At 42.0% G+C, this 12,564-nt stretch overlaps 1 protein-coding gene across 1 annotated transcript; it reads right to left on the minus strand.

Moving 5' to 3' along the window:
• Positions 1 to 4,324: 4,324 nt before the first annotated feature.
• On the minus strand, positions 4,325 to 11,810 carry LOC133991790 (Krueppel-like factor 5). Its single transcript, XM_062430341.1, is given in 7 exon segments — positions 4,325 to 4,503; positions 7,581 to 7,640; positions 9,171 to 10,299; positions 11,298 to 11,496; positions 11,575 to 11,702; positions 11,704 to 11,768; positions 11,771 to 11,810. Coding segments are annotated over 7 exon segments (1,800 nt in total).
• Positions 11,811 to 12,564: the final 754 nt, after the last annotated feature.

The following is a 12,564-nucleotide window of genomic DNA, read 5'->3' on the forward strand; positions in this document are numbered from 1 at the left end:
ACAATATCAGCATAATATCAACTGAAATAATAAAGGTAAAACAAAGTAGACCATTTATATTTTCTAATAAAAAATGTCCCATTTTGTTCCCCTTTAAGTAGCTCCAACAGAGAGAAAATCATTCATTCCACACATTGTCAAACATATCAGCTTCTCACTGAAGCTATACAATGTGAAATTTCAAACCCAAGACTTCAGGTTTTTTATTACCGTACCAAATGGAAATATTTTGGATGTTTCATGAATTATTTTAAACACATTTCCCCAAATTTCTCCCTAACATATTATATCATATTTGGTATATTTGAAAAATGAAGGAATGTAAAACAAAATGTTGCTCTCTGGCAGCACAACATCAGTAAGTAATGACTGGCCCATCAGTGTCCATTTGTCATAAGATTTCAGGGCCGCTCAACATGAAAGTGACTCAACATGAAGTAAAATTTGCAATTAATCAAATTCTCAACAAACATCCTGACTGGTAATCCCATCATTTACAATGGCAAGTTTTCATACACATCATGCTCATTGGAGACTTTCTTTACCCTCCAGTCTTTGTGTTTGTCCTGACAGTAACTCCCTCACTGCAGTTCACTATGGGAGAGTTGAAACTACAGAATAGACTCGCTTGTTTTCAAACCTCTAACACTTTCTAACTACTGAGCAGTTCACCTGAGACAACATTTTTTATAACACACATAGCGTCTTGGAAAGCAACCCTCCTCTATTTCTGATATTATCTTCAAATTTCTGATAGCATGTCAGCTGTTCTGGTATCTCTCCAATCTCTGATAACAACATGTTCTATTCTGAGAATATTGGGAAGGGTTGAAACTGGAGGGAGTCGTATATGTGTGCACATGTGTGTGTGTGTGTGTGTGTGTGTGTGTGTGTGTGTGTGTGTGTGTGTGTGTGTGTGTGTGTGTGTGAGAGAGATGTGTCTGTGTCTATCCGGGCTCCCCGTGGTCATTCTATTGGTCTTCTGAGTGGGTGGTCTGTTCCAAGAGAGGAGCACTGGAAACATTACACCTACATACACACACATACGTACACAAACACACACAAAGGGAAACTGGGAATCACACCAACGCAGCACAGCAGAGGGTGGAGCAGGCAGGAGCCTTCTTCCAGATGTGTGACATTAATTTAGTTGATCCAAAACATGAACCGGTAGCTCCCACTCACTCATCACTACTGCGAGTGTGTATGTGTGTGTCTGTGAGTGTCTGTGTAAAACAGACTTTTTTCTCACACTCACTTTACTTTTTAACATTCACACACCTAAAAAATACACCTGCAAGTCTATATTTATATACAAAAGTTCTGTATGTTTTTGGTAGACTAGAGAAAAGAAAGGAGTCAAGAGAAGAAGAAGCGACTGATACGTTTTCTCCTCTTGAAAGGTGGAAGAAAAGATGGAGCAGAGAAGACTGAAGGGAGACGAGGTGTGCGATGAAAAAGGGGAAAAGATGAGGAGCTGAGCAGGTTATGAGAACAGTATCCACTCTGACCCACAGAGCAGCGCCCCTGGACTTTCATACAATACTTTCCACCGGGGAGGAGAAGGGGATACGGTGCATGGAAAGACAAAGAGACAGAGAGAGAGAGAGAAAGAGAGAGAAAAAAATGAAATTAAATCAGAAAAGCGGAGGAGGAGAACGAGAACGAGAAGATATGTAGGAGGACGGAAGTGGTTGATTGGGTCCTCCCTAGAGATTCTTTTGTGTAGATTGTTCTGCATTTCGCTTCTTTCACTCTTTCCCCTCCACCTCCCTCTTTTCTGACATCTGAGGTAGATTACAACAGAGACCTTGGGTCACATTTATGACTTAAACCAAGAACATATGTTGTGTGCGCGTGTGTTTGTGCGTCCATTTCAATGCAGTGGGATTCCCCTCCGGTCCCTGAGAGGTGGTCAAATTTATTTTCTTGTCCATTGTCTCTTGCTGGGATATCAAAGGACTATTGTTTGTTGATCAGCAAGGGTGCTGCAGGTTACTTGCAGGTCTCCTCTCCTCCCTTACACCACTTTTTCCGCCCCTTCTTATCTAATTCCCCCCCCCTAAACGGAACTTTTAAGTATGTCAGATGTACCGCAGAAAATCCCAGAAACAGAGGATCAGCACTTCCACTGAAACCCTGATCAGATTTGAACAGATTAAGTGTGGTTGTGTTTCATTTGTGTGATTCAAGCCTTGTTTTAACATTATATCTGTGCTCCATGGCTTCAAAAAAGTAGCTTTAATATAAATTTCATGGACAAAATAAACACAACTTGCAGCCACACTTGAACCATGAAATTCAGTCATTCATATCAGGTAAAAGAAGAAAGAAATCATCCCATTCATTTCAGTACAAGAGAACATCTGTAAAAGTGTCAGTTGACTTTATTAGGATCGGCTTCACTCAGTTGAAGAAAAAAACAACTTTTGTCTTTGGAACGTTTACCACGGAAGAAAAAAAAGATCTATAAAATAAGCTGTTGGAAGGACAAAATATAAAACATTAAAATATCTTTGACAGGAAAACAAAAAAAAAAGGCTCAAATATTTTTGTTTTTTTTGGGATGCAGGGCATTTTCCTCTTTTTGCCCTTTTGTTTATAAAACAAAGCTAATAACATAAGAGGAAAAAAAATCAAGTTATTTACAGTGCATATATTTACATTAAGGCATTTTTGCTGGGGAGAAAGACGGCTGATCTGATAACCCCCCCCGTCTTCCCCCAATTCTACACAATCAAATAAATAGTCAGATTTACCATGATACATTACAGTGCTATATTATCTTTATGCTACCTGCAGTGAATGAACAAATACAGTTATAGGTGCAGGCTGAATCACACGATCAAAATGGACAGTCGGGTGTGTATCAACATAACATTTTGTCCACGTTTGATTGACTGATAGAGCCCAGTTGAGAGTTAGTTGTGTACAGAGTCAAGAGAGTGAAAACCCTCAGAGATCTGGGAGAAAAAAAACAAACAAACAAATAAAAAACTGGACTGTCAGTTTCATTAAAAAAAAAAAAAAAAATGTCAGGATGTCCGTGAAGTAGCCTGAGCAGAGCTGTTACAATGGATGGGTAACCTTGTTACTTTACAAGAGAGTCAAAGATTAAATAGATTCAAACATAAAAACAGCACCATGTGTGTTTAAAGGACTGTCACATAAACCAGAGAAGGAGGCACTTAATAAGGTGTCCGTGATGAAGATGATGCATGGTTAAAAATTTGAAAGAAAACTGGATGAGACAGATGCACACTAATTGAATTTTGAAGACGCTTTATCTGCATCAAATGCAGTCATTTCTGTTTTAATTCTGAGATATGTCTAAAGCTCCTGCTTACATTTCTCCACTTGGAAATCCACTGAAAGACAAACTGAATAATTAATCGCCTAATTGCTGCTCTTTAGCAACCGTCCACCTCCTTCTGTTTCTCAGTCATCCTCAGATCTCTCTCTCTTAAAATCAAAAATCTTTCTCTCTCTCTCTCTATCTCCTCCCTCCTTCCCTCCCATTTCCCCCCCTGCACTATCTTCCCCTCTCTCCAGAGTATAAATGCCTTCAATTTTTAATATCTCAACAGCAATGATTTATGTGGCGTTCACAGAAATTCAGTCCAGTAGTGATAACAATCGTTCCAGTGGTGAATCAGATGCATTGGGCCAAAGAGGCTCCGACAAGATTACCAATTCTAGTGCAAACCAAAGGATTTGGTAAAAAAAACAAAAATAATTCAAATCTGGATATTCCAGTTATATAACAAACTAACAAACCAAGGAGTAAACAAAGATTTGGCTTGACTAGTTTCGAAAACAAAAGCTTCTCCTTTATAAAAAAAATAATAAGGAAGCCAGTTCTGTTAGAACAGAGACAAAAAGATGTACAAGTTTTGAGTGGTAAGTGCTTTCATTCCAGTCACACAAAAGAGTCCAAATGGACTAGAAACACATTTTTGGAGCTACCATTTTCTTTTTTGTTATTTTTCTTCTTTGTATTTTCTCAAAGAAAGCAAGTCTATATCGAGTATATCTGGAGGTTAAAGGACCAGGAGCTTCATCTGGCTGATATCTTTCTACTTTACAACCTCCGAATTGTTCCACTCTGGGTTAAGAGCAACACGTTTGTTAGGCTGTCATACCGTCTGAGCACATGATAGCAGCACCAGGAGAAGCTGTGGTGTCAGTGAGAGCCGCTCTGCGTCAGACGGCTCGTAACATGGCGGGGAGATGGAGCGAGTGCTTTATGTGAGTCAAGATAGTGCTTGTGTGTTCGTAATGTGTGTGTATGTGTGTGTGTGTGTGCGAGTCTGCGTGGATGCTGCTAGTTCTGGTGTCTCTTCATGTGCAGGGCGAGATGGTCGGATCGGGAAAAGGAGCGTGAGCAGACGGCGCACTGGAAGGGTTTGGCGCCCGTGTGCTTCCGGTAGTGACGGGTCAGCTCGTCGGAGCGAGCGAAACGCCAGTCGCAGCTGTCCCACGTGCACCTGTATGGCTTCTCACCTACAGGGGGGAGAGAGAGAAGAAAGTGTGAATGAGTGCAACAGTGCAAACAGTAGCACTGAGCTGAAATTCTTGCTCGACTACTAAACACCCTTTTCTCTATGACAGAGACGTAGAGATTTAAAGTAATGACTCTTATTATCATTAAAACAAACACTAATCCCCCGTTACCATGATTCATGCAGCTGGGTGGAGGAACTGGGAAAACAGGCTTTACTGACAAGTACAGGTGTCTAACAACACATCCAGTCATACCGCTGTCACAGACATTCATCAAGCACTCAAACACTAACGCTGCACAGTTTCCCATGAACGAGTAAGCACTGACTTTCTGTTAGATGAATGTAGTTTGTCTGTCTGCAACTTTGTCATTCCAGTAATGTTCATCTGGAGCCCTGAGCACTTTGTGAAAACTAGTGTGGCTCCTTCAGCTCTCTTCCTTGTTCTCTTCTATGTGAGAGCCCCATTTTCATTCCCGGTGCATTACATACCAAAGACTTTACAGCAAACTACTTTTACTGCCATTTCATCCACTTCTATATAAATAGCTCTGTTCAGTATAAGGCTGCAACTAAAGATCATTTACATTAACAATTAATCTGTCAATTATTTTGAGTTATTTTAAATGGTTAATGTCAGAAAATTGTGAAAAATGTAGATCAATATATCTCTAAAACTTCTTGTTTTGTCCTGACCAAGAGTTCACAACTCAAAGATGTCCTGTTCCTTATTATAGAAGACTTAAGAAAACTATTAATTTTCAGTTGATTGTGTAAACGATTAATCAACTAATCGGTGCAGCTCTAGTTTGGTAACAAAGGGTGCTTAAGAAATGTGGCCAGTTACTATGGAGCTTGACTCCTGTTTAGCTGGATATTACATTTTTGTCCAGTTTGTTCCTGTTTTTAATTTGTTTGCTTCTCCATATAATTGATTAAAGAATTCCTTAAATGTGAGGCACTGTACTGTCAGAGGATATTATAACAGATCCCATGTGACAACCGGCTGTCTCTGATGGAAACTGTGCTGTCAGGTCAGACAGTTTTTTTCCTTTTTCATTCTTTCAAATAAATCTATTTGTGTACTTATTTATTTTGTTTCCACATGTAATATTCATAATAGGGTAAAATATATGTTGAATATATATAATCTACTTCTTGAAATCTCCCTTTGCATAAAAAAGTTTTTTTCAAAAATTGTGTATCTTTTCGGAAATAAAGCACGCTACTCCTCACACTGTTAAACGTTTCCATTGAAAGTACTTTCTACTTAAGAAATAGACCCTATGAAATGTATTAAGAGTGTCCTCTGTGATTTACTCACACTAATGAAGAGACTGTTTCTGCTGAATTGCTTTAAATGTACATTTTTTATGCTGTGAGCTCCACAAATGTAATTCTATGCACTTCTATTTGCATAAAAGCAAAACTATCTCCATGCTTGATGTAAGTAAGAAAACATGTTTTTTTTGTAATTTGGGAGAGCCTGCCCTTTAAACAAGCAAAGCCAGCTCTGCAGTGTCGCTAAAAACAACAACAGTAAACCTATTACAAAGTTAACCACAGAGTAACCAAACTTACAAAGACACACACACACACACCTGAAACTGAACACAATGAGGAGAGACAACGAAAAGACGCTGAGAAAAGAGTAAAACTGGGAGGAGTGCTCAGTTCTCTCTCACACACACACACACACACACACACACACACACACACACACACACACACACACACACACACACACACACACACACACACACACACACACACACACACACACACACACACACACACACACATACACATACACATACACACACACATACACACACACACACACACACACACAATCAGGGTAATGGATGTTGATGGAGATTAGGGTGGGAACTCCCAAGGGGACCCAAACGCATTAGGAATCATCTCATACAGATTACTGACAGGTATGTGCGGACGTGTGTGTGTGTGTGTGTGTGTGTGTGTGTGTGTGTGTGTGTGTGTGTGTGTGTGAAGAGAAGTAGAATGAGTAACAGACAAAGATAGAAATAGAGGCAGGAGGGAGGAGGGGTGGAGGTGATGGTGGGGGGGGGGTTAGATGCAGGATGGCACAAAAGCAGCGGAGGGGATGATGAGATGAATGAAGAAAAAAAACGTGAGAAAAAAACTAAGTGAGACTGACAAAAAGCAGAGAGGATATGGAAGCTGCTGCTGCATCCCTCTTAATGTGTCACGTTTTCATCTTGTGGTCTTTAATAACTGCAATCGGTCTGCAGCATGAATGACGCCATGTTTAATTTTCGTGTCATGTTCCCGGTACCGTAATGTGAGGCATGCACACCCCACAACGATGTTCTGAACAAGCAGTTCAGATTCATAACTGCAACAGATACTGGATCGCAATCGGTTTTGATTGTGCGTGAGTGTGTGTGTGAGTGTGTGTCCAGATGAGTGAGGAATGTGTAGATATCAACAGAAGCTTTGTTTAGTTAGCTGGAGCGAGGTGGGGCCCAACACCTAAGCGCTTGTTTGTTGACTTTGCTCATCTAATACTAATAGTTGAACTGTAACTGTGAAAGAAAGATAGAGAGAGAAAGATAGACGAAAAGAAAGGGAGAATGGGCCGTGAAGTACACAAACATACGGTGATGACTTAAGTGTAGATATGAGGAACAACATACTTAACAACATACTCCGCACTGACAGGTTTTGTTTATGGTGACAAACTAGTATCATAAAAGAGCATTAAAGCAATTGAATGTTGATATTTGAACAGGCACTGGGATCCCGAGTGAGATGGCACCACACGTCTAGCACTGACCACATAGCCCGAGAGTCATCCCCTGGCAGAAGTGTGTCACTTCCACCTGTTTTGATGGAATAGTATATTGGGCAGAGGATGGGAATGGGGTAGGATACATTTACACACACATGCCAAGAACACAACACCCTGCCTAGCAACACGGTTCCTACCGCAGATACCGAAATACGAGTCGTGTGTGCACAGCAGCGTCATTTTCTTTTTTCTTTTTTTTTGTGATGGTTAAAATAAAAACGGCATTAATTAGAGTAATGTCTTACCCGTGTGAGTCCTGAGGTGGGCTTTCAGATGAGACGACTTGGTGTAGACCTTCTTGCAACCTAACGACAGAGAGGGAGATAAACACAAACAGAGGGCTTCATCCAAATCCAAAGAATTCACATGTGCAAGATATGCATTTACCCAATAAACTGAGCTGTGGTATGCTAGAAATTTTTGAACTAATGAAGAACAGAAGCTGTTTGGAATGGGGTATGGTAAATGTTGGTTTTGTAGAAAACACAATAACTGGTCCAACAAACTCAGATTTATAAAAAAAAAAAGTGTTAAAGTGTTAAAAAATGGTCGTATTTGGTGTTAAATGTGGTGTTTTTACAAAGAAATTCATTCAACCGCATGCCAATAATAGCTCAGAATACTCCTTTATGAGACATATTAAGTCTGTGGTAACAAAAGTGATGATGTATCGATATGTAGATTACAATGTCAAAAGGGTCACTAAGACTTTGAATGATTTACAAAGATATTCTTGGTCTGTATTATCACTTTAAAAGAGGAGCTGAATTTCATGAGTTGCAAAGATTAAACAGGGACAGCTGCAGGAGTGTGACTAATACACACTCAGGTAGAAGTGCGGATCCGTCATTGCGTTGATATGATGGATCGGCTTCATCTGACTTTAAAGAAGTTAGACGTGTGCTAACATGCAGCAGGAGGCTCCGCTTAAGCCTATTTTACACGCTGCCACAGGCTAGCTGACATTACATGCCCTACAAGTAGCTGCACATCGTGTGGTTATACTGTTTGTGTGTGTGTTTGTTTGTGTGTGTGTGTGTTTCTGTGTGTTTGTTTAAAGGGATCTAACACCCTAAAAAACATAAATGCTCTAATGCAATGGTTCTAAAATGAAAGAACCCCCACGTGTCCCCAGCATACAGGGGAATCATTTATTTTCACTATAATTTCAGCCATATGTAACACAATGAATGTATTTTAAATTGTGTTTCATACACTTCCTGTAATAAAACATCTAAAAGCAAAACTCTTATCAGATGCATGTCTGTGGTCTGATTTATGTCAGTTTAGGGACGCTTGACATATTCATGTGTGTGCCTATATGCAAATGTGTGGGAAAAGTGCCAAATGACTTCAGGAGAACAAGCTGTTTTTTCATTTTCCAGTCATACCACAACATTCACAATCATGCGTCTCATAACTATTCACACATGCACACACACACATGCATGTTCATTCCACAATCATACCAGTGATGACTTTAGAGCCACAACAATCTATGAGAGCTCACGGCTGACAGTGTCAGAACCATTTGAGGTGTGATTATAAATGCAGAGTAGCTTTTAAAGCACAGTTAATTGAAAGGCCTGTTCTATGCTCTGCGTTTAGTACACATTGTGACTCATAGTCCTGGGAAAGTCATTCAAAACACAACATATAATTTCAAAAAAATGCACGGCTGTCTTAAAATAAAGCTGGTTTTCTTACAGCTGACCCTTTCTGAGTGACCAGATATTCACCTGACCGCAGCTCAGGATAAAAATAAACACACTCTCACACAACAGTGACAAGAGTCAGCATGCACAGACTTTACAGATGTGTTTTTTTGTCCTAACCTGGATAATCACAGTGGTGGATCCGTCGTTTCTCCAGGTCTGGGTTGTTCCTCCGGTTGTAGCGGATAGGCACTGTGGTCTGAGCTTGGGTTGGGGTTGAGGCTGCTCCCGGGGCTTGGGAAAGGCCTGGGGCTTGGCCTGGTACCGACGTGGAACCCGAAGTGAGGGGAAGGGCTAAGCTGCCTGATCCAGGGCCGGCGCAGAGTCCAGGGCTGCTGCCTGCCAGTTTGGAGGCGATGGTGGCTGCGTACGAGGGAGGAGGAGACATGGTTTGGAGCAGCTCCTTCTGCCTGTCAGGGCTGCCAGGCTCCGAGCTCGGCGGAGAGGGCGGCAGGTAGGGCACCTGCTGCTGTAGGAAGAGGGGGTGTGCCTGAGCGTGAGGATGCGTGTACGCCCCACCACCCAGACCACAGTACACCGGCTTAGCCGTCTGCTCTTGCTGAGACGCAGAGGAGGATACCGGCAAATCGTGGAAGGGTGAGTGGATTGTGGAAGTGGAAGTGTGTTGTAACTGCTGTTGCTGATGATGATGGTGATGATGGTGATGCTGGGCATCCATACCATTGCCATGGTGATGGTCCAAGCCGGAGTTTAGGAGCTGAAACAGCGAGCCGCTGTTGTCGTGGTGGTGGAGAGCATGCTGCTCGAACTGTGATGACATTTCCTGTTTGACAAAGACTTCTGGCAATGAATCACGACCGCCTCCTGACTGGTTGAAAACACTGGTGAAGTCCGGTAACCCTGCTAGTGTCATGTTTATGGCTGAGGTTTCCATGGCAACACCGCCACGGGCATGACCAGAGGTGCCGCAGCTACTTGTGGGTGTAGTGTTAGGGCAGTGCGGCTGGAGGGTAGGAGAGTAACACGGTGCGGCAGGTTCTGTCTTGACTTGGATGAGACCTGTGTGGTTCAGGTGCTGAGGGGGCCGTGCTTGCTGACACAAGCCCATCCTCAGGTAGGCGACGTCAGGGAGGTAAAGATTCATGTTGAGGGTGTATGGAGCCCCGGAGTGATCATCGGTGAAGAACTGATCCACAACAGACTCTCTGTGTGACTTCTGCTGGCTGTCTGCAGCAGGTGGAAGGGGAAGAGGCTGAGGGGAGAGATACCGGTCCATCTCACACTTTGCCTGTTCATAAAAAGACAAACAGAAAAAAGAAAAAAAGTGTGGTTTAGAAACATTTCATTTTATATTTAAAGTTAACTTTGATAAAATGAGACGTACCCAGTCACAACTTCAGCAAGTGCTTCTCATGAAACTATTCTGGGGCGCTATTTTGAGAAGACAAAGGTTTGATAGGACAGTCACCACTAAAACATTTATCAAGTAGTCATCAATAGGCGGCTGCCACATTCCCTCTCTGCCTGCAAAGCTGAACTCAGAAACCTATCAGCTGTAAGGCCAAAACAGTTGAGGAGCAGGACTCAAAAACCTCTCATTTAAGACGTACAATTTTCAGATCTGCAGTTATGATGATCAAACTGGCATCACAGGTGCCAGCAGGGTTAAAACTGGTATATAAAAACCCCCAAAAAAGTTGCTGAAGCCCTGCAGCAGAGGATGAAACAGCAACATGAATGGGAATGGGGAAACACCCATGCCTCCCTGTACGCAGCAGCAGCAGCAGTAGCAGCAGCAGCAGCAGCAGTCTGGGGATGGGCTGCTATTTCTAGGCTCCTGATCCTACCAGCTGTTATAAAGACCTCTCTCCTCTCCTGCACAAGTTTCCTGCTGAACTTACTAGATGGGAGGGGGGGGGGGGGGGCAGAGTTACCGGGACCCTCTTTCTGTCCGAGCCTGGAGTCAGTTGTTGTCAGCGTGGTATGATGGTGAGGAGACCAACAACTGGTGACCAACTGGCTCCTACAGAAAACATGCGGTGAATGCAGGGGGGGAGCTGCTCAGCTTCACGTCCCAGCCTGCTCGCCTAATACCGCAAATAGCGCAAAACAACCCCGGTTTAACATCACGCAGCGACGCCGATTGAAATTAGGAGGCCAAAGCAAGAGGCAACAAAAAAAAAAAAGCCTGACTTTACAACCAGTCTGCCACGCCCATTCAATGAAATACAGGCTGATCTATCACTAATGTGTTAAAAAGTCAAGTTTAAATTCTCATCGTGTTACCTGTGCGTAGTCATGTTGTGCAGCCTTGTCCGCGTCTGTGATCTTGCAGTCCAAGCCGAACAGCGCCGAGTCCTCCAGGGGGAAGCCAGCGGGCAGAGGCGCCTTCTGCAGCGGGTAGAAGGGCTCCTCCTGCCCGCCGCCACTCATCGTGAGAGTCGCGGCCATGAAAGCTCCCGATGCAACGCCGCAAAGATGATCGCTGGCCTCCCTGTTTATGTAAAATTAAAAAATAGAAAGAAAGAAAAAAAAAAAAAACAAGAGGATGCTACAGCCGAACCGTGAAGAGAGCGGAGCCGACGGTTTTGTGGTGCCTGTACACATATATATATATATGTGTGTGTGTATGCTGGAGGACTTGTTAATGCGTGCCTGTCTGCTACATCTCCTTCCACTTGTTTCATCTCCCCCACCAACCCACAAACAGTTTTCTATCTCCTGCTGTAGGGCGGAGCAGGCCCAGTGTAAATACAGCACATGCACCGCCCACCAAACCTTTAAAAAGCCTTTGATCATTCATTCACTGGCCACCGCCCTACGCGCCATCTAAATACATTAACAGCGGTGTAAATGTGTAGCTACACCAACTCCGCACCGCATGGAATCACAGACATCCCATAAAGATAATCGAGGTTAAAAACTCAAGCACCTAACACAACCTTTCATTTGTTCCCCCGCTTCTTTATCAGGTCGATATCTGGAAAATTGATGAAGAGATGATATATATATATATAATTTTACGGACAGCAAACATAATTTTATAATGTTCTGAAAATTGATGTTTTCATTGTACTTCAATGTCAAAACCTTTATTTGTGACACCATTTATCTTAAATTATCAGCGGATCTTTTTTTTACTGTCACAATGGACATAATCACACTTTTAAATAAAAGAAATGAAACTCAGAAGTGAAATGAAGGATGACACACTGCTCTAGCTACTGAGCAATAACGAATAATATATAAAATAAAAGTGAAATATAAATTATAAAAATAAGGAAATCTATACATTTATATAGGCCTACATATTTCCAAATATATACATTTGGAAATATAAGTATTAAAATGTTAGTGTATTGGCACAGTATGATGAAGAATAAAATATAAGACAATACAAGGGCAATACAGTATAACTATATACAGGGTGAAAACGGAAGTGGGATGTGCAGATTTTGCAGTATATAAAAATGTACATGTCACAGTTGTGAAGCAAACTACAGTATAATCATTACACATAAGCAATTATTATATATTTTTAATTTAATTATAT

Source organism: Scomber scombrus, chromosome 12 (genome assembly GCF_963691925.1).
Source record: "Scomber scombrus chromosome 12, fScoSco1.1, whole genome shotgun sequence".
Taxonomy (NCBI): Eukaryota; Metazoa; Chordata; class Actinopteri; order Scombriformes; family Scombridae; genus Scomber; species Scomber scombrus.